This window comes from Hemicordylus capensis, chromosome 13, assembly GCF_027244095.1.
Source record: "Hemicordylus capensis ecotype Gifberg chromosome 13, rHemCap1.1.pri, whole genome shotgun sequence".
NCBI classification, from domain to species: Eukaryota; Metazoa; Chordata; class Lepidosauria; order Squamata; family Cordylidae; genus Hemicordylus; species Hemicordylus capensis.
This window is the reverse complement of record NC_069669.1, coordinates 1,104,946-1,132,729: the sequence shown is the minus strand read 5'-3', so window position 1 is coordinate 1,132,729 and position 27,784 is coordinate 1,104,946. Positions and strand designations below refer to the sequence as shown.

Here is a 27,784-nt window from a genome sequence, read left to right as displayed (position 1 = left end):
TGTTATCTGCCGAGACAGACACAGTGGCTTGTTGTCTGATAAGCCGCCAAAAGGAGAACCGTCTCTGGACCTGGTTCAAGCAGCAACCCTCAGGAAGGCTTCTGCTTTGGGAGTAGTCAGAAGGCTGGTTCCTTGCTAAAGACCTGGGCACAGCTGCTGGGCAGGGGGGAGCCTCTCTCTCTGGCTCAATAGACAACTGCTGCCTGTTTAAAAACCTGGTTTTTAGAACAGCCCGAGTAAACAGCCCAAAAATCTGCTATAATGACATGCAGCTCTACCTGATGAATGGCCAGCCTGCAGGCAGCACAGCTCTCAGTTAGCACCAAGGTGGGGCAGGATGGGAGAGAGGAGCAACTGGAGCCGCTGGCAACCAGAGGCGGCTGCACCTCCTTTGGCGCATGCACACACGCGCACACACACACCCCGGCTCGTTCAGATGAGCTGCTACTGCCTCTAATCAGCACAACACTGATGTTGATCCGTACACACAGAACAAAAACCCCACGGATAAAAGAATCTGCACATGGCAAGGAACCCAGGAAAGCCCCATTGGAATTTGGAGAAAGCACTGGAACACAGATGACCATTTCTTTACAAAAATATTTTATTATATTATTATTATTATTATTATCATCATCATCATCCACATCACAAAAGCCATGTTCTGCACAAAGGAGAAAAACAAGCCCTCCCAGGTCCTGCAGCAACGTAACTGGGACTAACCAAAAAGCTCCACCAGCAATTGAGAGCCTGTTGCTCTCCGCAGTGAGTGACAGCTGTCCATCACTGGAACAGAAAGATGGCCCGTCTTGCAAGATCCACAAGGATGGGAGGAGGAGGACTTGCTCCGACTGGCCACAGCAACAACAGCTGCTGCTTTGTGGAAGATGGGGAGGAAGAGCTCAGTCAGGAAACGACCCAAGCAGCACAATGGAGTTTGCTTGGGAGGCACAGGAAATGTGTGTCCTCCCACTCCTCCCTCTCTCTGCCTTTTGGAGGCCATAACCCCAAACTGGGCTCATCTCTGGGGAAGAAGGGTGGCTTCCGCCGCGGCAGCAGCAGCAGGGGGTACTCACGCTGCACCTGTTGCATGATCCACCAAGACTCCCCCGGCAGCAGGTGCAGTGGTGCCAAAGTGCTTGCGTCCATCCGCATTCTGGAAGACTCTTCAGCTTAGAGGCATTTCCTTCCGTTAAACCGAGATCCTGAAACCTGGCCAGGAGCTGGAACATTCTGAAGCGTCCTCCTTTCCAGGGCCTCCCCAAACCAACACCTGCACGCACTGTTCCCAAACCATTTGTGCCACCTCAAGAAAACCAGACATGAGACCAGACCAGGAGGAGGCAGCAGGATATGACAGGGAGGGGGCATGCAACCTGCCCCCTTGGGAGAAAGGCTTCCTGCCTGCCCTGGCCAGAGGCCAAATCCATCCACATCTAATCGGCCTCGGTGGTGCCGAGGAGGCGGCGGCTCCTTCCCTTTCGAACTCTGCGTGGTGGCATAAGGAACAGCATTTGGGCACGTGCAGCTGGCAAGATATGCTGCACCTGTGGAATTACCAGGCTGAACCTGGCCTAGGGTCAAAAGACCGGACCAGAAGTCGACTGAACTCCAGGAAAGGTTCTGCTCCCGTCTCATCATTCTGACATCAGAGAGGCAACCCTAACCCTGTTTCTTGCTTGTATTTTGAAAATGCGTCAGGACAGGGAAACGGGGTGTCGAAAAAAAGCTCCACCCTGCAAAGAGGCAGAGGTCCACGTGAGCACTTCCCAGCTTTCCATTGCTTCCCCAGCAAAATGGGCTTGATGCTGGGCCGTACCACTACAGGGCAAGGGCCGTACCAGTGGGGAAGTGGATGCCACTCTGTTTGCATCCACAGTACGATTGAGGTCACCAGAGACCATTCAGCACCACAGCCCTTCCTGGACAATAAGGAGACAAGAATGGCGGAGGGGGGGGGGGGAGAGATAAAACACGCTCCTTGGCTCCCAGTCACCGCATTTCAGAATGTGGTCTAACCTGGGAATGCCCTTCTTCCCGCGAGCAAGATCTGGACCCACCTGGCAGCCGCAAGCCAAATCCGTCCACCACCAGCCAGGGGAGCCACCCAGAGCCAAGAGAGGAAACCGGAGCCATAGAAGCAGGACTTTGAGGGTAGAGGGGGGTGTGTGTGTGCGGGGAGGGGGGAGAAATGCCAGAGATCTGGCCCACCTCGCAGCACTGCCCTCTCCGAGGGGCTCTCTCGCAAAACTAGTCTCCGACTGCAGATTTACACTTTGGGCCTTGTCTGTTGAGGAGGAGGGAATGGCGGGGCTGCTCCCCTCGCCCAAGTTTTCCTCCAGCTCCCAGAGCCTACCATTCCAGTATCTGGACTTGCTTCACTGAACGATTTGGGGGCGAGGGGGAGCCAGGCCTGGAGTGGATATGCTGACCGGAAACTGGCGCTGCCTCCTCGAGGATGGGAACCACCCCCACCCCGAATGTCCTCCGTGTTAGAACAAGAAGAAAGAGGACAGACTGGGTCGCGAGCCCCTTCCAGACCACCCGCCCACCGCCGGCAAGAGCGCTGCCGCTGCTAGAGGGTCTTGGGCCGGGCGTTGAGGCGGATGATTTCTTTGAAGTCCCGGACAAACTCGCGCAGGCGGTCCATGTGGGGGTTGACGTTCTCCTCCATCCACTCCTCCACCGTGTCCGGGAAGTAGATGGCCTCCATGTGGGAGCGGAGGGTTTGGACGAAGCTCTCCCAGTCTTCGTGGACCCTGCGGGGACAGAGACCGCGAGTCGGAGCCGGGGGCCAACCGTGCCAGAGCTCAGGATGCCTCGCAGGGCGAAGATCCCACAGGAAGGATTGAGTCACCGCTCCGATGGGAAAGGCTGCTCCCTGCCGGAGTCACTGCCGGTTGGAATGGTTGTACCAGGCTAGGTGGACCCCTGGCCCAGCTCACGATGGGATCACACAACATGTTCAACATACTGAAGGAGGAGAGCTGGTCTTGGGGTAGCAGGCATGAGCTGCCCCCTCTGCTAAGCAGGGTCTGCCCTGGCTGGGATGGGAGACTACATGTGTGAGCGCTGGAAGAGATTCCCCTTAGTAGGGGATGGGGCCACCTTGGGAAGAGCCCCTGCCTGCTTGCATGCCGAAGGTTCCCAGTTCCCTCCCCGGCAGCATCTCCAAGGCAGGGCTGAGAGAGAGATTCCTGCCTGCAAGCTTGGAGAAGCCGCTGCCAGTCTGGGTAGACAATACGGAGCGAGATGGATGAACCGTCTGACTTGGTATAAGGCGGCTTCCAATGTTCCTCCTTCCAAAGGGCCATAGGAATGCATGGAGCTGGCCATTCGGAAATTCAACGCATTCCATGGCCATTTGGAAGGAACCTGAGCTTTCCAGTGGACATATTCTGTCATTCATTCTAATACATTCCCTGGAGCATCTGCTTTGCATGCAGAAGGTCCCAAGTCCCCTCGCTGGCAGCATCTCCAAGATAGGGCTGAGAGAGAGACTCCTGCCTGCAACCTGGGAGAAGCCGCTGCCAGTCTGGGTAGATAATCCTCAGCTAGATGGACCTATGGTCTGACTCAGTAGATGGCAGCTTCCTATGTTCTCAAAGACCTCAACAGTTTCATGGGTCACCCTTTTAATTTCCATGCGCATGTAAAATGGCTGCAAGTTCTCCACTCCTTTGTGATCTGGGTCCAGGGTGTCTCATTGTTTCCTTGCATGGGGAAAAAAAAAGCTTCTCACAAGCGGGAAACTAGCACAGCGAGGCGGAAGCTAGGCATGAAGCTTTCACCCTGGGGCAGTATCGGCTCATCCTAACAAGCCAGGGCAGCCACCCGTCAGGTGGAGCTGAGCAAACGGCCAGCCTGCAGGACGCCAGGGTGGAGACGGGGGGGGAGGAGCAACCAGAGGCAGCTGTGCCCGCTTTGTCCCCCAGGGTGCTAGGGTGCATTCCCCGCCATATGCAGGGAGATTTGCATTCAAAAGGGCATCACCCCACTGTAACCTGAAGCTGAAGGGTTGTAACTACAGGGTGTAATGAGCTAGCTGTAAAGGGCCAGCGTGGCGTAGTAGTTAGAGTGCTGGACTAGGACCGGGGAGACCTGAGTTCAAATCCCCATTCAGCCATGAGACTTGCTGGGTGACTCTGGGCCAGTCACTTCTCTCTCAGCCTAACCTACTTCACAGGGTTGTTGTGAAAGAGAAACTCAAGTATGTAATACACTGCTCTGGGCTCCTTGGAGGAAGAGTGGGATATAAATGTAAATAATAAATAATAAATAAAATAATCGACACCCCCAAAATTTGCCCCAGGCTGCAAATTTGGTTTTTGAAAGATCATATAACCTGCGGCTGGCTACGAGCCTGCCGGGGCCGGGTGCCACCCCCCTGTCTGCTCATTCTGCTGCAAGCACAGCCCCAGCCCCCCCTGGCTGAGAATGAGCCCCCCCTCCTCTCGCAAAGGCCCCAACTCACTTAAGCACTTTGCTGCCGAAACTCTCCATGTTCCGAGGGTTGCCAAACTGGTGCTTCCGGTGGTACTGGCTGAACCATCCCTTGATGGAGCTGCCGGAGGGTGAGGAAGAGACAAAGCAGCCAGTTAAGCGGCCACGATTCCCTGGCGTGCGCGAGGAAGAGAGGTCGCAGGGCCAAGCCGGAAGACAACGCTGCCCCCCAAGACCCCTGCAGCTAACAGCTCCCATAAGGGGAGATGCTAAGAATGAGAGACGGGCCTGCTTCGTGGACTCCCCCCGAAACCACCCCCGTTTGGGTTTCCTCTGTACAAAGGAGCAGCCACACCGTGACGGAGGTCTTCACCTCTCCTGCTCACGCGGGGAGCCCTTGAGCAGAGCTGAGGCGCTGCTGGCCAGCAAGCAGTGCAAAGCAGACTTCAAACGTGGCTGTAATAACCTGCTACCGGCCCATATCCCCCCCCCTCCGAGAATCTCACAGGGCCCACTCCAAGGGCAAGTTCCTAAAGAGACGTTTACTCAGAAGCGAGTCCCTTCCAGTCGAGTCCCTGCTTCTTCCCATCAATGAGTAGCTTCCTCCTCCGAGTGGGCCAGGCGTTCCCGGGTGGGCCCACTTCATGCGTGTGGGTGTGCGCGCAGTGAGTAAGCTCCGTTTGCTACCCCACAACAAATTATTCTCCGGGGGGCTCAGAACAGTGAGTGTCAGTCAGTGGTGACTTGGATTATGGATTATATTTTGGCAGCGGAAGCAGATGATCATTACTTAATCTTACTCTTTTAAGGTCACAACTGCTCAGTGAGGAAGAAACACGTGAAAGGGCCAAGAGCCGTGAGAAGCCTCCCAAGCGCTTGGCCTGCCCACCCTCTAGAGAAGTTGGCATTGCAGCTGAAATAGGAGGGGGACGCTGGAAGAAGAGGGAGCAGAAACATCGGGATCCTCCACCCCCATGGAACCAGCAGTGCCCCTTCTGGAGAACACGCCGAGGGTGCAAGCAGCCTTCAACAGACACAGGGAGGGCCGTGTGTCTGTACGTGCAACAGACTTCAACAGGCTGAATCAAACTTTCTGCTCCCCCCTCCCCGCAGGAAAGAGTGGGGCGGGGGCACAGGAGGCTGCAAGCTTGGCCCCTCAGAGGTTAGGCCTCATGGGAAGGGCATCTTCTGAACATGCAAACAAACCAGGAAGATATCTGGCTTGGAAATTAAGAGTTGAACGGCAAAAGGAAGGGCAGTTCAACAACCTCTGGGGAGTCCAGATTTGGAACCCCTGCTCCGGGAGAATTCTCAGCCAACGGGGGACCCCACCAACCTTTGGGAGGCAGCCGCAACACCCGAAGTGGTACACAAGGGCATTGTATTTCATCACAGAGATGTGCTTGAAGACCTTCTCAGCCAATGAGGTTGGCACAGGGCGACGGGGAGGAGGGCCCCGCCCCTCCTCCAACTGAACACCGCCCCCACCCCGTTTGTTCCCACCCCCCAGCCAAGCATCTACCTCTCCTCGTCCAGCACTTTGATGACCGAGTCCTTCAGCTGCCCGTTGACTTGCTCAACCATACGGTAGATGTCTGCCCCGGGAAAGGCACCGTTGCCTTCGCTGGCAAAGACACAAAGGCAAAGAAAGGGGGAGATGTTGAGCAGAGGAGCCGGCTGCAGCCCCACCCTGGCTCCTGAGGGCAACGGCTGTGGAAGCAGGGAAGCCAGTCGCCCCGAGATTTCATACGGGGCGGCACGGAAAAACGATAAGCCAGTGGAAACAAAGCCTCTCGCAGCAGAACCTGTTGAGTCAAAGCTCCTCTTGGAAGCGGTGGGCGGGTGGGCTTCCGACGTGGAGGGAGTTATAAGCCAAGGCGGCACCACTCTGCCCCCCCTGCAGATGCTGGACTACAGCTCCCATCACCCCTGCCTATTGGCCAGGGCCACTGGGATGATGGGAGCGGTAGTCTAAAGACAGCTGGAGGACCTAACAACTAGTTTGTGCAAGCAGGAGTAGCCCTGCTGTTGGGGGTCCCGGGGGAGTTAAAGAAGCCCCGTGAAGACCCCCCCCCGCCCCCACTCCACACACATACACACCACGTGCTCTTCTCCAGTTGCATGTTCTTGAAGTCCAGAGTATCCAGGACCTTCTTTTTGGCTGCTTCAGTAAATCCACCTGGGGGGAGAGAGGAGGGCACACAAAGTCAGGCGCTCGGCCCAGATAGGCAGCCAGCGCCATCATGCAGAGCAGCCGAGCCCTAAACGGTGCAACACGCACATCGTGTGGCTCCTGTGGCTGGTGCATGTGTGAGCAGAAGGCAGGGGGCGCCACTGGGGGGTCAGTTTCAGGGGGACCACCCAGCACCTGCCAGTTGCTGCAATTCTTGCAAAAAATAAGAAATTGGGGCCTTGATCTACTTGCCGGAGGAGTCGTCTAATGAACAATCCTCTACCGATCATGCCATGTCTGCCTCTTGGAAACACCGTCACTAGCCTCAGGCTTAATGGTGGCTGGTCCAGCCCACCCACGTGGGGTGCCTCTCCCCCTCCCTGCAGACCTCCCCACTCATCCCAGCCAGGTCCCCTCACCATTCACCAAGGTCTGCAGACACACCGCCAGCGATGGGATCCCGACAGGCAGCAGTTCACACAGCGCTGAATAGTGATCATACCTGCAGCATCAGGAGGAAGAGGATTTTGTAGGAGGCTGCCTGATACCAAGTCAGACCCTTGGTCCATCTAGCGCAAGGGTCTGTATATTGTCTACCTAGACTGGCAGGCGGCAGGCAGGAGTCTCTCTCAGCCCTATCTTGGAGATGCTGCTGCCAGGGAAGGAATTTGGAATCTTCTGCATGTGGATGGTCTCCCCAGAGCGGCCCTGTCCCCCAAAGGGAATGCCTTCCGGTGCTCACGCATGGAGTCTCCCATTCAAATGCAAACCAGGGTGGACCCTGCTTAGCAGAGGGGCACAGTGGGGAAGTGACTTGGACTTGCAAGCCAGAAGTTGCCGGTTCGAATCCCCGCCAGTGTGTTTCCCAGATTATGGGAGACTCCTATATTGGGCACCAGCAATATAGGAAGATGCTGTAAGGCATCATCTCATACTGTGTGGGAGGAGGCCATGGTCAACCCCTCCTGTGTTCTACCAAAAGACAACCACAAGGCTCTGTGGGCGCCAGGAGTTGAAATTGTCTTGACAGCACACTTTACCTTTACCGCAAGACCAGCTCTCCTCCCAGCTACTAATGCTTACAGAATTAGGGGGCAGACGTCCAGGTCAGCGTGGTCGATCCAACTTTTAAGCAAGGTTTACCCCTCAAATAATGGCTCTTGGAGGCCGGGAGCTTCTCCCCACACTCCCAACATGGTGCGGGTGGAGAATCCAGACTCCTGGAAGGCCCTGGGTTCCAGCCTTGCCCCCACCCCAGCCAGGCACGCGCTAGCGACTTGCCTTTGCCATCCAGTGAGGACGATGCCCTGGCACCTGACGGAGGGCGTCTTGGCCACGGAGTGCATGACTTTCAGCCACCTCAGATGGTTCTGCAGGTGATGGTTTAAGGGGGTCCAGGCCTGGGCAGGGCCAGTGGTCCCCTTGAAAGCGCTCGCGAACCAGATCGTCTTGAAGCCGCACTCGGCGTATTTGGCAACGTACTTCTCTAGAAGGAAGGGAAGGCAGGATAGGGGGAGGAGGGGTTCGGCATTCCTGCAGCAAGCAAGGACCTGGGTATTCCGCACCGCCATCACGCTGGCTGCTACGCAGGAGATGGACCTGCAAGGGGGCGGGGGGGCGGCGTATCCTGCAACTGTACTGCATATGCGCAGCGTTCAGTACCGCATGGAAGCACAGACAGCATCCTGAAAACTTTCACTTTCGTGGGTTTTTAAAAAATGAGTTTCAAGGCTTCAATCTTATGTACACTTGCTTGGGAGTAAGACACACTGGGCTTCACTTCCATGGTGTGTGGGATCAGAGGTGGGTTAAGAAGGCTGTCCAGTGGACGTGGGATCCCTAATGCTGGGTCCCCAAATGTTGCTGGGACTACAACTCCCATAATCCCCAGCCACAACAGCCTCCATCTCTTCCTTTGGGGAAAAGCACACGGCGGCAGCCAAGGCCAGCAAGTCCACCCAGAGATCCCTCACATTCTCTCTGCCACGCATGCCCCCTACGCACACCTCCTCCCCTCTTACCTATTTGTGGCGTGTCAAAGTCCGGGGCATAGAACCACAGCACGGGAGAAGTGTGCCTGGCGATGCCGGAGTCTGAAAGGCAGAAATCCTGATGGGAGGAGACGGAGAGGAGCTACTGTTCCCCAGACGCAAGGAGCAGAGCCTTTCAGCCAAGGAGTTGGCTGGCCCACTCTAGCCAAGACGTGGACTTCAGCCTTCCTCACCTCCGCCGCTCCAGGCCAACGGCACGCCTCCTCTCTGCTCATTTTCTCCACCAGTCTCCCTGCCCTTCCTCACTCAGGAGCTTCCCTCTCTCCTCCTCCGCTTTCCCTGGGCCATCTTCCCCCAGCCTCATTTCCTATCCCTTTCCCAGCCAACCTCCCTCCTTGCCCTACTCCTTGCCCCAAACCCGGCTCATTCGACCTTCTCCTTCCCTAGGCCCTTCTGCCTGTCCCGGCCCTCTCTGGGATCCCAGCAGCAGCTCACCCAATGGCAGAGATCCTTCTGCCTGCACAACCTCTGTGACATCACGGCAGCTCAGCCAATCGCTGCCAGAGGCTTTGTCCCCATCGCAAACCCCCTTTGTCTAATATGCTGGTTTTGATTCAGAAATACTGGTGCATCTTAGAGGCAACCTTCTATGTGTGAAGTGAGGAGGACCAGGGAATACCCAGAGCCGCTGCCACGTGGGCACTGACCTTGGATGGCTGCCACGCTGACCTTCCGCAGCATGTCGTCCCAGAGGAGCACCTGCAGCCTCCAGGGCTGGCTGGCGATGAAGTTCACCACCTCCCGGATGTGGCCCAGGTACATCTTGCCCACGTCTCCGGCATTGTGGCTCATCCAGTTCTTGGAATCCATCCCCTCCCCCAAGTGGAAGACCTGGAGGGGCGGAAGCGGAAAAAGCAGCTGGTGAGATGGATGGAGGACCCCTGGCCGACCAACCCCCAGCGCGTCCCACCACTCCGAGGCGGGGAGCACTGGAGGTGGACGGGCCGGGGGCAGGACTGCCCACCTGTCTGCACCACGGCACACAGACACAGCGGCACCTTCAGAAAAATAAATAAATGTCTGAATGGGGCGGGTGTTTGACTGGTATTCATCCGGGGCTCCTTCACACGTGAAGCTCCTTTGCCAAGGTGGTAGCCCCCAGATTCCCGCCCCTGGCCACGCAGACAAAGAGTTCCAGGGGGTTTCCATGCACAGTGAGGGGCCCAAAGGGCTCCAGGCTGAAGGCAGATAGAAATGCCTGGGCCTCCTTTTCTTTTCACAGACCAGCAAAAGGCCTCCTTATTTTGCAAACAAATCTGCTTTTGTATGTGGAGGAAAACATTGGCATGTGAATAAAAGGCGCGAGGAGAGGCACATTTAACGCCTCCTTCACTATGAACCCCACCGCCCATTGAGATCATCTGGAGAGCTGCGTCTGCAGTTGCCACTGGCTCGTCTGGCTACTCAAGAGACGGGGCCTTCTCCGTTGCTGCCCCGAGGCTTTGGAACACACTTCCTGCTGAAATAAGAGCCTCCCCATCTCTGACAACTTTTTAAAAGGCAATCAGGACACATTTGTTCACCCAGGCTTTTGATTAGACATTGTTTTAATTGTGTTTTTAATAGTTTTAACGTTTTAAATTTTAATTGTTGTAATGTTGTAATCTTTTTATCTGTTGTTTTTATTGTTTTGTTGTAAACTGCCCAGAGACTTGCGTTTGGGGCAGTATACAAATGTGTTAGTAAACAAACAAACAAAATATGGGCCTGAGCACATGCACACACACGCTACAGTTGCAGAGCACTGCAGAAGTATCCCAGAAGGGGATTTGGGGCCAAATATGCAGCATTTTTTTAAAAAGAAAGTTTCTAGTCCTTAATGGCTGAGAAGATATGCTGGGAAGAATGGGGTGGGGGGAAGCTTGCTGAAAACCTCAGAAGCAGAGGTGGGGGAGGGCTTCAGCAGTTTGCATCACTACTGGCCCCGCCCACCATTAGCAGACACAGCATAAATTATGCAAAGCAGGAGATCTCAGAACAAAGCCAAGCATCATGTTCCATTTGCAAAACGGATACAGGTCACAGAATTAACTCTGGGTGCTGCTTTTTTGTTGTTGTTAAAGAGCAGCATGTGCTGGATCTCCTACGGCCAGGGAACCAAAGCATCAAACACCTGGTTTGGTTGTGGTTTGCAGCCCTCACTTACCTCGTCGGCTCCGATATGCACCCAGCTGGAGCGCCTGTGTTTGTTCAGGACTTGGGTGAGCACAGCCTTCACCAGGGCCAGAGTCTCTGGGACGTGGGGGTTGAAGCTGTTGGGGAAACGCTCCACCTCCCGCAAGTGCCGGTACTTGTCATGCTTCAGGATGAACTGCAGGAGGGGAGACACAGGAAAGCTGGTGGAAGATGGAGAAGTCGCTGGGTGGGGTGGGGTCGGATGGGGGGCAGAGCCCAGGGAGGGCAGGCAAAGCCAGCTGGGGACCCAAGACTGAGCTCTGGTATTATAGTTGGGTGCCATCTTTTTTAAAAAAAAGAAGATGAGAATCAAGTTCCTAGCCCTCATGGAGACAAAGACTGACATTAGAGCAGTGGCACTGGTCCTCATGACCCGGAGGGTGGTGGTAGCAAAGGAGGTGCATTCCCAGTAGCAGTTCAGGAGGCTTCTCTCTCTCCTGTGCTACCTGCAGGCTGGCCATTCATCAGACAGAGCTGTGCAGTTTGCAGCTCTACCTGACGAATGGCCAGTCTGCAGGCAGCACAGCTCTTAGGCAGGGCGGGAAAGAGAGGAGCACATCTGAGCTGCTGTACCTCCTTTGGCCGTACATGGAACCCACACAAGGGACACACAAAACAATCGTATCTTCCACCAGCCTTGCAAACAAGGTCACAAGATTTACTAGCCCACACCAGAAACTTTGACTAGCTTGCCTGCTCACAGCATGAGAAATCCCTCGTGGCACTTGTGCTTCTGGGCTTACGAAAACGTCCACTCCTGCTCCCCTGGAGGCAGGTCTTGAAGGCGGTTTCCAGGGCCTGATCCAGCCCCCACCCCCACAATAGCACTCTGATGCCCAGAAATTAAACAGGTCAAGTTTCTCCCTCCATTTTAACTCAACGCTAAGAACCACTTCACCTGTTTAACGGCTGCCTGCCAGACAACTATGAAAGGCACAGGAGTAAGCCAGCAAAGAGAACCGAAAAGGTGCTGCTGGGAATGGCAAGGTTCAGGGCGCCCCACCCTGATTGCTCAGTCCTTCCAAGAGAATCAGGTCCCTTCATTCTGAATCAACCCGGACAGGTATCAGTTGTTTGCTCAGCTGGGCGCCCAACCGCCTGGGCAGGAACCAGCCTAACCAGATCTGGAGCCAGCCCTCGGCGGCGGCCTTCTCTCCCTGCCTCCAGAGGACCAACTGGGCACCCCCAGCCCAGCAGGGCAATACTCTGGATGGGCAAGGACTTCTGTCTTTCATTGGCAGGACGCGCAGAACAAGAAGAACCATGAAGATTATTCTACCCCAGTAGTACAACATCTCAATGTTCTCTAGTTTCCACAAAGCCAGTGAAAAGGACGAGGGCGTTCTCAAGTTTTCTGCTTGCTGTTTACCATCTGGCAGCCGGACATTCTCCGTTTCGGCACTTCTGGAGATTGCCAGGATCAAAGCCTTGACAAGCCCTTCTTTTAACATACGGGGGATGGATTTTCGTGGCGGGCCCTCGGCAGTCAAAGTCCTGGCAGCTGTTAGCAGACTTCAGACGAGCTTGACCACAGCAGAGGTCACCAGCTCTTCCAGAAACAAGACAACCACACACCCTTCCTTCAAAAGCACTGCTTCTACTTCACAGGTTTGCAACAAGTTTGACACTGGATGTTTCATAGGTTAAGGCGATCCTCCCCCCACCCAACATCCTTCAGCCATTGAGTCAGGGGATGATGGGAGCTGTAGTCCAGCAACAGCTGGGGAGCCAAGTTTGAGAACCCTTGGTCTGTGCAATTATTTTTTTAGACCAGGGAAACAGTGCCAAAAGGTGAGAAATTCTACCAATTCCATCTTTGTTGTTAAAAAAGAGCCAGGGGGACGCCCAAGGAGGCGCGGCTGCCTCTGCTTCCCAGCAGCAGTTCAGAGGTCTCCGCTCTCTCTCCGTTGCTACCTGCAGGATGGCCATTCATCAAGGAGAGCTGCACAGTGACCCTCACACCTCTACCTGATGAATGGCTAGCCTGCAGGCACAGCAGTTCTTGGGTGGTGTGGGAGAGAGAGGAGCCATCCAGGCTGCTGCCCAGAAATCCGTCTGGTGCAGTGGTCACAGGGGCCTAACCTACCTCACAGGAGTGTTTTGAGGGTAAAATGGGCGGGAGAGAACCATGCACACCACCCCTGAAGGAAGGCCAGGAGGAAAATGGAAAAACAAAAGATGTTTTTAGAGGGGAAATCTAATAACTATTTCTCTCATTGTGATATTTCCCTGTTAAAAAGAGAAAATATAGAGAAACTTTTTAAAAATAAAATAAAATAAAATAAAATAAAATAAAATAAAAGAGGCTGCTTTTAAAAAACACAACTGAAGACCTTTTTATTTAACTCAGGCTTTTCTCTCCTAGAGGCTGCCAGGTTTCTCGGCTTTCTTGCGTTTGTTTCTTTTCAGTTGTGTCTGGGTGTTTTATGGCTCTAATGTTTAATTGATTTTAAGGTTTTAAATGTAACTTTTTATGGAATTTTATTGTATTTTAACTTTTGTAAACCACCATGAGAACGAAAGGCTGAACAAAACTGAACCAACCGACCCACCTCTGTGCAAACCAGTGCTGCTTAGACAGGCAGGCTGGCCATACCCTTCCCTCCCTCCTGATCTCAGCCAGGTCTCCTTGGTCCGGGTGGAGAGGGGCACCCTTCACTTGGTCTCAGTTGGGTCAATTCAGAACGCAAACAGCACACGGAATGACGGATTCTCCTACCTCCACGTGCCCAAAGGTCTGTACCAAGGGAATCACCTCCAGCTTATTGAGTTCGGCCAGCTCCTGGATTTTGTCAATGTCTTTTTCGCTGTTGGGAGACAAGAGAGCTTGGCAGGAACACCTTGCAGTGTAGGTTGGCTGGGGAGGAAAGGAGCCTATTCCCAGAGAGCCCTGCCTCTTGGGCGAGCATGCCCTCGTCTTGGCCGGGCTGCTCCCCAACTGCCCCACCCCCATCCCTGCAAGGAAGTGATGTTATTACATAGGAAGCTGCCATATACTGAGTCAGACCCTCGGTACATCTAGCTCAATATTGTCTGCACAGACTGGCAGCGGCTTCTCCAAGGTTGTAGGTAGGAGTCTCTCCCAGCCCCCTATCTTGGGGATGCTGCCAGGGAGGGAACTTGGGAACTTCTGCATGCAAGCAGGCAGGTGCTCTTCCCAGAGTGGGCCCTCAGGGGGATTTCTTACAGTGCTCACATGTCATCTCCCATCCAAATGTAAACCAGGGCAGACCCTGCTTAGCAAAGGCGATAATCCATGCTTGCTGCTCCAAGACCAGCTCTCCTCCTGCTGCCCAACTGGGCAGGGCGTCAGCCCTTCTTACCTGTAAGCATACGGAGACTTGAGGATCTCAAGCTCCCCTGTGAACGGAAACATATCTTCATACTCCATCAGGACACCGTTGGCTCCCAACTTGGAGAAAAGCGGGAAGACCTACAGGAAAGTTCACGTGCATGAAGGTACCACGTACAAGACACGGGGCCACGGAGGACAGCACAAATTGAGATGTGGCACTGCCAGGGAAAGGACGGGCCAGTTGCTGCTCTTCTGCTGCTACGAGACCCAAGACGTGGGCGGAGAAGGGCTCGGTCATGGCCAAGCCAGCAATCCCAGCCACCACAGACAAAATGGCAGCCACGATGGGGCAGGGCCAAGGACTCAGAAGTGGCAGCAGGTGGGACTTCTGAGAGTCCCACCACAGGAGAGGGAAGCCGGACCCGTCACCTGATCCTCCTCCATTCATGGCCAACAACCCAACCGAGAGGATCAGGGGCCTTCCTTGGGAAGCAAGGCTGCCGTCTCTCGGGCTTGTTAGTTTGGAAATAGCAATATAAAGTTTAACACAATGAAATGAATACAGCAGAGAGGAGAATGAGATCAATTAAAACAAACCCCCTTAAACAGAAAAACCCATCAGATCCGACTATGAGCAAAAGACGTTAAAAAGTCTCCCTAAACAGGTGGGTTTTAAGACCTTTAAGCAGCCAAGTCACTCCCCGTCATAAAGAAAAACAGCCGCTCACTTGCTCCAGGTAGGATACTTTGGGGGCAGCCCCCTTGAGGTCCAGGTGAACCAGCCGCATCTGCGTGGAAGTGAAGTCCCGGAGCGGCCCCTTCCTCGCCTCTTGCTTGGCGGCCGCCACCTTGGGGCCTGCGAGTGCCAGCGGACGGGCCCTGGGCGGGGCGGACGGCTCCGGGTCACCAGCCTTGCCCCAGAAGCTGCTCTCCTGGCCGGAGCCCTTCTGCGGATCCTGGGTGAAACTGCAGGCGTGGGATGGAGAGCGGGGGGGTGGGGTGGGCCTGAGTGAGTCCGAGGCCCATCGCAAGCTGGTGCGGAGGAGTCAGAGCAGACCGCAAGGTGGAAGCAAGGCAGGAAAACCCGGGACACGGTTGGGAGGCCCCCATCAGAAGCAGCTCGTCCTAACGAGGCGGGGGGGCGGGGCGGGCAAAGGAGGTGCAGCTGCCTCGGTTTCCTTGCAGCAGCTTGTTCAGCATCCTCCCTCTCCCATCTTGCCACGGCATTAACGACAGCCACACTGCCTGCATATGCACGTAGCTCTACCTGTTGAATGGCCAGCCTGCACGCAGTACAGGAGAGACAGGAGCCACCCCAGCTGCTCCCGGGAAGTGGGGGCAGCTGCGCCTCCTTTGGCGGCCCCCTGGCTCATGAGGACCAGCCGCTACTGATCCCAACCCAAGGTATGGCGGAGGCAGAAGAGGGGGCTGCCGTTTGGGGCACGGCCAGTTCGGCTCTGGAAAGAGGGTCGCAGAGCAGGCGCCACGAGAGACAGCATGTGTGTGTGGGGGGGCTTTTGGCTCCTGCCTGCTGCACCAAGCAGGCAATGTCCAGCTCAGAAGAGGAGTCTGAAAACTAGACACACACCCAAGTATTTTGCTGATTGTGGCATTTCTATACCGCTTTTCAGGCAAACCTCCCAACGCAGTTTACCTAAAAGCTCCTTTCCTCTCTCCTCCTCTGAGAGCAAGATGGTTCTCAGGAAGGCAGCTGGGGAGGGAGGGGGCCCCTGAGCTGGATGGAGGCAGCTCCTCAACCGGCGTCTCTCTCTTTCCCCTGAGAGCAAGATGGTCCCCTTGAAGTTACGTTCGATTCAGACATTATGCTGTACGAGTGTACAGATGTCTATACACTCGTACATGTGTCTGAGTGAATGACTGTACTTGTGTTGGTTTTGAAAGTGAACCTGGATACAGGCCCTTCAAATGCATGGTACAGATAGGAAGTGTATTGCTGTATCTGCATTCAGCCTAACGTGTGAACGACTGGACCTGTGTACAGATCTGTACCTGTGCACACTGTGCACTCATCATACGAGTGTTGAACATAATGTGTGAATGGGCCTAGAGTTTACCTGGACACCAACCGAGGGGAGACCTGATCAGAGGGAGGGAGGGAGGGAGCCCAACCCACCCTGGACCCCCCACCCTGATGACCGCTCCCCAGACTCATCACAGCTGGAGCAACGAGGCCCATCCGCTCCCTCTGAGGAGGCCTGTCCCCAACCCCAACCCCGGATCCTCCCACCAGCACCCACCTGTCCCGGAAGAAAAACTTGACGCCAGCCAGCGCTACGGTCAGAAGCACCACCAGGCGCAGCAGATTCAGCTTCTGGTTACGGTGGAGCGCCATTCTGCCAGAGAGGGAGCGAGCAGAGAGAAGGCCTGTTACAGCGCTGGGACTCAGCACCCGGAAGGCAGGACTCGGATCCAGCCCGGGACGATAAGTGTGGGAACCTCAGCTTAGAGAACGGCCCACCACACAGCTGTAAGGTTACCTCATTTGGAGTCTGGAAGAATTTTTTTAAACTAGCCGGGCCGGGCACAGAGCATCTGCACCTCTGGTTCTCGCCCTGCTGCTGTTTCCTCCCTGCCCCCACCCAGCCCCACTGCTATTTTCTCCACCCGCCTGCTAACACCTCCTCCCCACCCGCCTGCCTGGCGGTGGCGCCGCTTTCCTCTTCCCCTGCCGGCAGCTCGCTTGCAAACACTCGCAAGAGCTGCCACGCATGGGATTAGTGACGAGTACGCCTAAGAGAAATATATAGATAGATAGTTAGATATGCACTGTCACAAATTCTGTTGCTGTTGTGGTTGATTTTTTTTTTTTTAAGTTCATCAATGCTTTTCCTTCTGGCAATAATGCAAAGAGCGCTCTCCACCTGACAGATGGCCAGCCTGCAGGAAGCGTGGAAGAGAGAGGGGCCGCCTGAGCTGCTGCCGGGAAGCAGAGGCAGCTGCGCTTCCTTTGGCGATCCCACCCCACCCGCTGGCAGCTGAGTACCTCCACTACTACAGACTGGAGTTGTCTCTTTCTCGAGCCACGAGCGAGCTGTGAGCTCCTCTCCATGACACAATGGCACACTGTCTTGAGTGCCAGCTGTACAAGCAGTTCATCAACAGGCGGCCTCCACGGGAGAGCGGCCAGAGCCCAGGGCGAACCAGCCTTTCCTCCGTGCCTTGGACTTCCCACAGCCTGAAGCACACACACACCACACCCACAGCTCCCTTTCCCCAACGACGGACCTGTACGGCTGCACTCTGGGCCACTGAGGGCCCGGCACAGCACCCCAGCCTGCCCTCCAGGGGATGCAACGCCTACGCAGCCATTCTTGTGGGTCTTATTACCTGGTGGCCGGATGCGAAGAACTAGGGCGGCAGGGGTGCTGTCCACGGGACGGGCTCCAGCAGCACAAGCCTGCGATGCCAGCCCCACTTCATCGGAGCAGCAGTGCACCACCTGAGGGCAAAAGAGAGGCAGGTATGCCTAGGGAAACTGGGGGAAGAGGCCACGCGCTGGATGCACCATGCGTGTTGTGGAGCCCAAGGCGGCGGCGCATTGGCAGTCAGTTCCAAAAGGCGTCTCGCCGTCTCAGCTCTCCTCCCGGAAGCAGCCAGCGCCTTCCCTGCAGGGTCTGCAGCCCTGCCTTCCCACTACAAGCCCAGCAGTTGGCGCTCTGTGCCTCGAGGGCGCCATCTAGGCTGCAGTACCAGCCCGCCTGCGCTTCCAGTCAGCTGACCCCCCCATTGGCCAATCCGGGTCCACCAGGCCCTATAAAGCCCCAGCCGCAGCCTTTGCTCCTCACTCAGTCTGAGCAACGGGTCTCCAGAGTGGGGATGCAGCCTTATTTATTTGGTACATTTGTGCACCGCCCCAAACTCCTATCTCTGGGCGAAGGCCAGTCCAAACAGATGGCACACCGATTGCCTGGAGCCAGACATCTCCCAGGGCTGTACCGGCAAACTCCATCCCTGGCCCACAGTAGAGGGACCATCCCCTAGAGGCCACCCCCCCCCCAAAATCATGCAAAGATGCTTAAATCACCCAGCATGGAATAAGGTGTTCCAAGACAACCATGGGTACCTGCCAGAACCTTCTAGAAGCCAGTGGCGAACATGGGTGGATCTCTGCAAAAAATGACCAGGAGAGGCTACGGAGCAAAACCATCCCCAGCCCCCAGCTTCTCTGCCTGGGATCTTCTCCAAGTCCTGCCATCCAAGCAAGGGAGGACGGGAGACGCAATCCCACCCTGATTTCCGCACGCTGGGGAGCGGGAGCTTGTGGTAATCTCGTTAATGGCCTCGGCAGCCTGCCTGGCTGCAATCCGGGCAGACCCCACAGCTGGCTGGGGAGTTGAATACAGCAGAGAAGGGATGTGGACACCCTGCCCAGGGCAGCTCTTCCTCCCCCAGCTGAGGGGGGATTAGGGGCCAGGCCAGCGGGATTTGGGGAGGGTGGGGGTGCCGGTGAGTCTTTCTTCAAATGACATTGGAACTCGCTTGCGTGAAGCACTGGAGACTGTGCCCACCGAAAAGGCAACGGTGCTGTGGGGAAAGGAGGCACAGAGGCTCTGCTGAAGGGAGGCTGCCCGGAACCGACTTCAGCTCCTCCCAAGAGGGCCTGGGACGCGGGACCTCTGTGCTCGACCATCCAGGGCGGCCCCCTGGCGCGGTGGGTGCTATCTGCCATGATTTGGAGTTTTCCATGGCGGGGAAGTAACTTGCCTAGGGAGCCAGAGGCTGCCGGTTCAAATCTCCACTGGTGTATTTCCCAGACTATGGGAAACACCTATGTTGGGTGGCAGCGATAGAGGAAGGTGCTGAAAGGCCTCATCTCATACTGCGCGGAAGGATGCAATGGTCGACCCCTCCTGGATTCTACCCAAGACAACCACAGGGCCCTGTGGGCGCCAGGAGTCGACACCGACTCGACGGCACAATTTACCTTTACCAGGGGAAGGGAAACAACCTGCCAGGGCTACGGTTGACTGTGCATCTATTTCCGTTTGATTCTTTACTTCTGGCGCTGACATGTCTTGGCTCAACCCCACCTCCTAACAGGGACTCCCAGATGTGGTTGACTACAACTCCCAAAATCCCCAGCTGCAATGGCTCTCGCTTGGGGATTATGGGAGCTGTAGTCAACCACATCTGGGAATCCCTGTCAGAGGGAACACTGCCCACCCCTGCTTAATAGACTGTCCTGGCTACTGATCGTTTAATAGACTGCTGGGAGGGCTCACAGCCACACCACCTTCTTTGCTTGCCTAAGGTGAAACAATGGCTCGCCATTTCAGTGCGGAAAGCCAAGGGGGCTTGGGTGGCTTTAAAAGGAGCTTAGACAGATTCATGGAGGACAGGTCTATCAATGGCTACGAATCTGGTGGCTGTGGCCACCTCCAGCCTCAGAGGCACGATGCCTCTGAATCCCAGTTGCAGGGGAGCCACAGCAGGAGAGAGGGCATGCACAGACCTCTCTGGTGGGCCACTGTGGGAAACAGGATAGGCCTGATCCAGCAGGGCTATTCTTTTCTTCTGACGACTAAGTCACAGGCTCCCCAGATTAGCCCTGCCATGTCCCCCAGAATTTAGGGTAGCCCCCGGATTTTGGCTGCTCCATCCGGATTTACACGGATTTCAAATGCGCTGCCCAGATAGGCCGGATTTTACTCTGGATCTGTTCACATGGGAGGGCAGAGGAGGAGGGGAAAGTATACAAATCTGTCTAAATAAATAAATAACAAATTAGTTGCTGCATAATTTGCATAATATGTCAATCAGGCCACCTGGATTTGGTAAGCTTGGCAACGCTACCCAAGATGCTGTTGGGCTACAACTCCCAAGGGCCATTGTGGCAGGGGGTGATGGGAGTTGTAGTCCAACAGCAAATGGGGGGCCAAGTTTGAGGACCCTTGAGCCAGAGTCCCCTTTATCGGGCGCCTGAAGGCAGCCCATAGCAAGCTAGGCCAGCCCAGCATCTGGACCTGGCCTCTGCCTCAGTTCTCGCCACATCACCCTGCCGCTCCAGGCTTTGCCCTTATCTACCAAAGATCTCTTGGGCCAGTTATCGGTTGCGGCCCCTCCCAGAGAGAGGAACATGGATAACGGAAAGGGCTGGGCCAAGAGGCAGCGACTGTGCCGAGAAATTCCAGCCAGAAGGCGACTCTCACCATCAAGGTAAGACTTGGATTTGATTATTATTATTTTGAGCTAAACAAACCAACCAGGAATGGGGAGGTAAAGCAAACAAAGAGAGGGAAGAAGTGCATGACTCAGCCTTTGAGAGCTCCTTCAGCAAGGCGGTCACAGGAAGCAGCCCTCCTCACCGGCAACGCCCTTTGACCCCGCACAGAGGCCAAACCGGACGGGGCAGTGGAGACCGAAGCCCGGCAAACTCCCAGACGTCCTGCAACAGGCTTCAGCCAAGGCGTGTGTAAAGGGAGGGTCCGGCACGGAGAGCTGGAATCCTCCAGCAGTGCCGGGCACACCCGGGGGAGGCTCGAAGCTCACCCCAGGGACAAGGACGGCCTCTTTCCAGATGTCCTTGCACTCAAGGAGTCACCTCTGATGCCTCCCCAGGCAGGCAGGTCCCGACAGGATCCCTGGCCCTTTTCAGAGATCCCTGCTTGCACCGATGGGACGCGCGGCCTCTCGCTGGCACTGCCGGGCTTCTGCCCCTTGCCTTGCCCTGATCTCATCGTGAGATCTACCACAGAGGTTACCCGGAGTGGCTGGTCACAAGGAGCCGGGGTTGGGGGGGTTGGGGGGTGTGTGCCAATGGAAGCTGCTCAGGTGGCTCCTCTCCCTCCCAGCCTTCCCGGAGAGGCACGCTGCCTGCAGGCTGGCCTTTCATCAAGTAAACCGTGCAGCTCTACCTGACGAACAGCCAGCCTGCAGGCAGCGCGGCTCTCGGGCGGGCTGGGAAAGAGAGGAGCCATCCGAGCTGCCTCCTTGGGCCCCCCCACCCCCACCCCCGGCTCCTTAGGATGAGCTGCTGGCAAGCAACATCTCCTCCGCCCCTGCCCCGCAATGCAGAGGTTCTCAGCCTTGGCTCCGCAGATGTTGAACTACAACTCCCATCATCCTCACCCACATGGACCAAAGGCTGTGGATCATGGGAGTTGTAGTCCAACAACATCTGGTTGAGAAAGCCTGCCCATTGCTGCACCAGTGGACACAACCAGGCTTGGCGTGAGAGGCCAGGAAAGACAGTGGCTGCCGGACAGCTGCCCGAGAGCCCCCTGAATCCTGCCCCCACTGCCAGGACATGGCACCCGAAGGGCTGAGAATCCCCTATCCCCACCCCCCTGGCAGCATCTCCAGATAGGCCTGGGAGAGATTCCTGCCCACAGTCTTGGAAAGGCCGCTGCCAGTCAGTGTAGACAAGACTGAGTTTGATGGGCCAAGGGTCTGACTCGGACGACGGCAGGCAGCCTCCTATGTTCCACGGGGATGGGCCATGAGCCTTCAACTCATGTCCAAACTGACCAATCTCCAGCGCTGGCCCGGACACCAAGCCACTCCTATTTGCAGCGACTCCCTCCGTGAGGAAAAGCCGCTGCCGTCTTCTGCACACATTTCAACACCTCCTTGCCTTTCCCTGTTCTAAGGCTGAGTCCCGGCTCAAGCCCACACCTTATCTCATTTTATGCAAGCAGGAAATCCCAGGGCGGTTCAGAAAAGCACCCACTTGGTGATCACCTCAGGGCACCGGGAACAGAAACTCCCATGCAGAGGTGCGCCTGGGGAATTCTGGAGCCTGAACTTAAAGGCCTTTGGGGGCCCCGCACCCCCACCGCTGCAAATTAAGCAGCTGCATGCTCGGCCGGGCAAACACACCACCCGGGACGGACTAAAGAGGATTTGGGGGGGCCCAATGGCACAGTGGGGAAATGACTTGCCTAGCAAGCCAGAGGTTGCCAGTTCAAATCCCTGCTGGTCTGTTTCCCAGACTATGGGGAATACCTCTATCGAGCAGCAGAGATATAGGAAGGTGCTGAAAGGCATCCTCTCAGACTGCGCGGGAGATGGCAATGGTCAACCTCTCCTGTATTCTACCCAAGACAACCACAGGGCTCTGTGGGCGCCAGGTGTGGGCACCAACTCCACGGCACACTGCACCTTTACCAGGGGAAGGGAAACAACCTGCCAGGAATACAGTTTATTGTGCGCATTATGCTTTGCACACGGAGGGCAGAATGCTTGGAAGAGCAAATATTCTCTACGAAAGAGCAGGAGAGGATGCCAACACACTTGCCATCCGGGGAGATCTTCCCACCGCATCTCCATGGCACTGCGCCGCTAATTGCTAGTGCGGAGAGCAAGGAGGCTCCACTGGTGGGTGGCACCTTTCAGAGGTGGGAGGCCGGGAGGGGCCCCCTGAGACGGGCAATCTGGGAGGGCTGGGCAGTTTGTGCAGCTGCAGCAAGGAGGCGGAAAGGAAGGCGCCGCCTGAGAAGAGAAGAACGGCTTTGTGGGAACAGCCTCCCAGGTCCGTTCCACCTCCAAAAAGAGCAAAACAGGCAGAGCATGAAGCTGATGGCCCTTCCTGGTTATTTTGTATCTGGCATCCCAAGGTAGACTGTCTCTACATTTGGAGGCTCCATATGGCCACCTTGGCAAACAGCTACCACTTAAATTTTTTAAGGCACTGCCACATCTGGCTAAGAAATCAGTTCCGCCAGGGATCCTCAAGCCTGAGGCCCTCCAGATGTTGCTGGGCTACAACACCCCTCTCCCTAGCCACAATGGCCAGGGGCACAATGGGAGCTGTAGCCCAACAGCACCTGGGGGCCAAGGTTGAGACGGAGAGCCCCTGGTTTTATTCTAGGAAGGGTGCTCCACATGTTGCAGTTGCAGCTCTGGGGCGCCACTGCCCCTCTCACAGGGATCCCCAGATGTTGTTGACTACAACTCCCAGAATCCCCAGCTGGCTGGCTCCAAAATAGGCTTTCCCATAGAGCTGCCCAGCTGGTTGCCTTCAGAAATATAAATGGCCGCCAGTTATTGGGAACGCTCTAGCACCGATCGGCACACGAGGCTCCCTTGCCAGGCCGCTCAAGAAAATGTGGCCAGGCTTAGCACTGCTGGAGAGGGCAGTCTCACCAAATCATAGGACTGGAGACCATCTAGTCTGCCCCCTGCCTGGCGCAGGACATCCAGCGCGAGAGCGTCCCCAACAGGCGGCAGGCCAGCCTCCACTCGCAGACCCCCAGTGGGGGAAAGCGCTCCCCCACCGGCAACTGGCTCCTTGGTGAACGGCTCTGATGATGAAGAGGTTTCTCCCAACGTTCAGCCCAAATCTACCCTGCTCGGACTTGAGCCCATTATCCGTGCGCTGGAGAAGAAGTCTTTCCTTCCAGCACAGGAAGGACATGACCTTGGCCCCTGTGACAAACGCAACCTCCCATCCTCTGGGAGTGGGAGTTCACCAGTTCCCTCATCTTATCTGACACAGGAGACAGGGCCACTTTGCCTCTCACCACCCAGAGGGGAGGAAATTAGCAGGCTCTGAACTACAGATAGGTGGGAGACCCACAGTCCCCCAGAGCCCGCTCCCCCCTCCCTCATGGCTTGAAAGCTCGAGCGCAAAGGCTGGCCACCGTCCACTCTTTTCCATCTGCAAAAATGGGTGCTCCATGGAGAAGCTGTAGCGATTCACGCTCTCTCAGCCAAGGACCTGCCTAGTGACAGACTAGGGGTAAACTCAGTGCTAGTCAGCCAGTCAACGCTTTTTGCATTTTCTTTTGGATTCCTGTGTGCCTTTCTTTACAGATCTGAATGCAGCCAGATCGCATTAGCCTTTTTTGCAGCTGCATAACACGGCTGGTTCATGTCATCAATTGCAATCCTGAGATCTCTCGTGCCACAGCTAAACTTGGTCTCCAGCTTTGCGAACGGGAGGATCACCGCCTTTTAGTTCACGAGGGGCAAGTGCTCCAGTTCATGCTAGAGGCAAATCAGTGCTGCGATGCATTTAGATTAAATTTCATCTGAATTAGCACCGCCTCCATTCCATGTTAGGGCACTTGCAAACTGCAGACTGAGCACTCCCTCACATCCAGAAGCAACTATTTCCTCATCCCTCTGCCCAGGTTTTGTTTTTATTTTGAGCAAGATCCTGCCTTGCTCACTTCTTTGCAATTTTATTATGCTATGGTTGCTTTGTGTGTGTGGGTGGGTGTATTTTGTTCTATTTCCTCTAACAGACCCAACAGCTGCCTGTGGTTTTTGTCTGGGAAGTGTAGCTTGGTGAGGGAGCGGAGAGATCCCTGAAGCTCTGCCATCACACACACACACACCCGAATCACAGATCTTTGGGGAGTGGTAATGGCTGTTAAGTTAGTTTAAGCCTGTAGTGCAGATACATCCTAAATGGCTCCTCTATGACCCACAATCCATGGGCCAGATTAAAATTACTGTCAAAGCTACCCAAAAAGAAAGTGGCTTGGCCAAGGGTCCCAACGGAGCCGGGTTTCAGCCACACACTGCTGTGCCCCCCCCACACACACCCCCAAACATTAGAGCCAGATTTACAGGAGTAGCCTGGAGAGAGAGACAGTCTGAGCAACCAGCTGATTCAGTCCTCGTTTTCTTCAGCAGTGCAGAGGGAAGGCCTTGGGAAGCCAAGCCAAGAACAGGTCTCCCAGCATGAGCAGATGCGCCTCTGTGCTTCGGTTTCAAAACCAGGAGCGCATTTAGATTCATCCATGTGGCACCTCTGCTGAGAGATGCACTTCCTGGGCAGCTCTGTGACCCGGAGAGAGCCATGGCTGCTGCTTCTAAGGCATTGAGAGGTGAGCAGATGCAGCAGGCCATCCCAGGCCAGACGGGCAGGCAGCTCCCCCAGAATCAGTCCGCCAAGTGAGGATAAGAAAGAGGCCAGGAGATGCTGGAAGGAAGCAGCAGGACATCCGGAGACGCTGCTGCTGCCCCTCCGGCGGAGAGCCCAGGGCATCCTTCCGCTTGCCTCTCTGCTGCATGAGCTCTGCTCCAGAAGGCGGCCGTCTGGCCACGTCCCAGGAGGGGCCCCCCCTCCTCACACTGGCTGGCCATTCCTGGGGCAAGCCGCCGATCACTGGGCATTGGCTGCAACCCTACAGGATCCCCTGCCCTCCAAGGCTCAGGGGGGCTGATTAAGGCAGCCGAGTGGCCAGGGAAAGGGGCTCTTGGGCACACACTCCGCTGCTGCATGCTCTGGGCCACGCTCCATGAGATGGCGCTGCGCCTGGTGTGGGAGAGAGGATGGCAAGCGAAGCCCCCACTCCCACCAGCTTGGGAGGGTACCGGGGTTTTAGGAAGCAGAAGCAGCTTAGGAGAGCCCCAGCCACCCCAGAAGGCCCCTGCTGGTTTCCCCAAGAAGGACCGACAGAGGAGAGCCGTACTTTCCCCTCTGATGGAGGGAAGGGAGGGAGGGGGCAGATTTCTCTGAAGCCCGCCAAGCCTGCCTGCTCAGCAGACACCTCCCAGGCGCCCTGACATCACCTGGGTCGAACAGTCACTGTGTGTGCTGGGAGGTGTCAGTCCAGACACTTCCTCCAACTCAACAGCAGCAACAATAACCCCCCCCCCCGCCAGGGCAAAAGCATAACCAAGCTTTTGGGGGGGGGGTGCCTGGTCATCCCGGCAGCTCAGCAAAAATCCCTCTGCGATCAGGAGGGCCCAACCTCACAAGGTCAACAGCACAGAGAGCAGAGCAAAGACTGGATTAATAATTGAAAAACACAAACCCCATTATCTTCAGCCATCTTGTGTAAGAAACCCCTGGCAGGATCGACACTTTCCCTTAGGGCAAGGGTTTCCCAGCCTTGGGCCCTCAGACGCAGCTATGGATGATGGGAGCGGTAGTCCAACAACATCTAGGATCCCAGGTTGGGGACCCCTTGTCATAAGGAAACAGGGCCCCCCCCCCCTCCTCTGTAGACTCACAGAAAGCTCAAAGTGTGGTCTACAAACACCCATAAATCCGGTTTAGGGTGCACCCACACAGCCATTCAAACGGGTTTAAAACCCACCATTTTAAACAAGTCTGCTTCTGGTTGAATGATCATGGCTGGCCAAAATCCTGGGGTCCAAAGGGAGTGCTGAGGGCTTTTGTTGGAGGTCCCCAGACACTCCATACAGGGTGGGGGGGGCTCCTTGCATGGGGTGGGGGGAAGACAACTGCACAAGTTTGAATCTGGTTTAAATGCATTGGGCCGCAGGGGGGCGGGAGGCTTGCCTAGTGCAAAGGAGCCCAAACAGGCCCTGCTCACTTCTGCTTTTAACGGCTTTAACAGCTTTTAACTGCTTTGAGGTTATTCTTATTATGGGCTGGTGCTTGGATTCGGGGGTATGCGGCCTTGAGGACCCAGAGTCCAAAAGGCAGCCCCCAGGGTGGAAAATAAAAGAATGTAGGAACATGGAGTCTGTCTCACTGCCACAAGGGCGGGGGAGGGAGCCTCTTTCCAGTAGGAGCACCAGTAAAATTTGAAGGGGGGGGCCAAAGTGCATTTATGGACGAAGGTGTCCTGCAGAATAGATTTCGGAAGCAGAAACGGCTGCTGAGGGGGGAAGGCTACTTACGGGAGGGGATGCTCATCCTTGCCTCTTGGTGCAATATTAATATGGTCCAAGTATTGGGGGGGCACATACCCTACCCATGCTCCCAGCCTGCCTCCAAGCTTGCATCCCTGCCCCCACCGCACCTACCTAGGTACCCCACAACTCGAAGGGCAGACACTCCCCCCCCGCACCTGTTCACGCAAGGCCAGCCCAGGCGGGGGGTCCCAGAAGCAGGGGCAAGCTGGGGGGGGGCTCTCTTCCCTTCGGCTCCCCGCCTGATGTGCTGCTCCTTCCTCCAGGTGCCCCCCTCCCGCCAAGAGCCCACCAGGCTGCCCCCAGACCCCCTCCCCGCAGACGAGGCCTCCTCCAGCAGCAAGCAGGCAGGCAGGCGGGGGCTGGGGGGCCGGTGCGCTGGATGGACGGCGAGGCCTCCGCCCTCCGACGGGGCGCGATCCCCGGGAGCGGGAGGAAGCGGGGGGCAAGTGGATTTCTGGGTGGGCGAGCTGCGTCTCCCCCCCCCGCGATTTTTGAAACATAAGCGGGGGGGGTGGCGAGCCCCTGGGAGGGGACGCTTGCCCACCCATGCCCCACCCTCTGGCTGGATCCGCCCCTGCCAGTCCCCCAAATGCACCCCGCGTGTCCACAGCTCGCCCCCCCCCCCCCGCTGCAGTGGCTGCACTGGCAAGCCAGGGCGCTGCCGGGCTGCATCCCCCCCCCAGCCCCACCCGCTTCCTGGCCGCAGAGCCAGCTGCGCCTCCTACCTGGCCGGCTCAGGTGCGCCCAGGAGCGCTTCGGCGGCGGCTCTGGCTCCGGCATCGCCCAGCCCTGCAGCGGAGGAGCCAGCGCCGGGGGGGGGAGGGCCACCAGTCGCCGCCCCCGCCCCGCCCCGCCCCGCCCGGCACCGGAGCTGCGAGCCGAGGGAGGAGGGGGCGGCCGCGTGCAGATTAACGAACCCCGCCCCTCCCCAACGGGAACGGTGGGGGGGGGGGCACTGCGGACCTGGCTGGTGCCTCGGCGGCGCGCGCGAAAGGCGAGCCTCTTGCTCGGTGTCCCTCTCCTTCCTCGGGCCTCCGCCCCGCGCAAGGCAAGAGGCCGGGCCGGGCT

At 56.4% G+C, this 27,784-nt stretch overlaps 1 protein-coding gene across 3 annotated transcripts; it reads right to left on the bottom strand.

Annotated features, from left to right (window-relative positions):
• Positions 1-586: 586 nt before the first annotated feature.
• LOC128336305 (hexosaminidase D-like) lies at positions 587-27,768 on the bottom strand. Of its 3 annotated transcripts, none has more exons than XM_053275684.1 (15): positions 27,680-27,768; positions 17,486-17,597; positions 16,396-16,491; positions 14,866-15,103; positions 14,166-14,275; positions 13,562-13,649; positions 10,814-10,978; positions 9,315-9,498; positions 8,638-8,709; positions 7,898-8,102; positions 7,036-7,118; positions 6,544-6,622; positions 5,966-6,067; positions 4,475-4,564; positions 587-2,759 (listed from the first exon to the last, which is right to left on the bottom strand). In XM_053275684.1, exons 3-15 carry the CDS (start codon positions 16,488-16,490, stop codon positions 2,576-2,578), a joined length of 1,695 nt encoding a protein of 564 aa, XP_053131659.1. In that variant the 5' UTR covers position 16,491; positions 17,486-17,597; positions 27,680-27,768; the 3' UTR covers positions 587-2,575. The 3 variants fall into 3 exon arrangements, with proteins under 3 accessions (XP_053131659.1, XP_053131658.1, XP_053131660.1); XM_053275683.1 differs by lacking the exon at positions 27,680-27,768 and adding an exon at positions 27,442-27,575; XM_053275685.1 differs by lacking the exons at positions 587-2,759; positions 27,680-27,768 and adding exons at positions 2,767-3,713; positions 27,442-27,572.
• Positions 27,769-27,784: the final 16 nt, after the last annotated feature.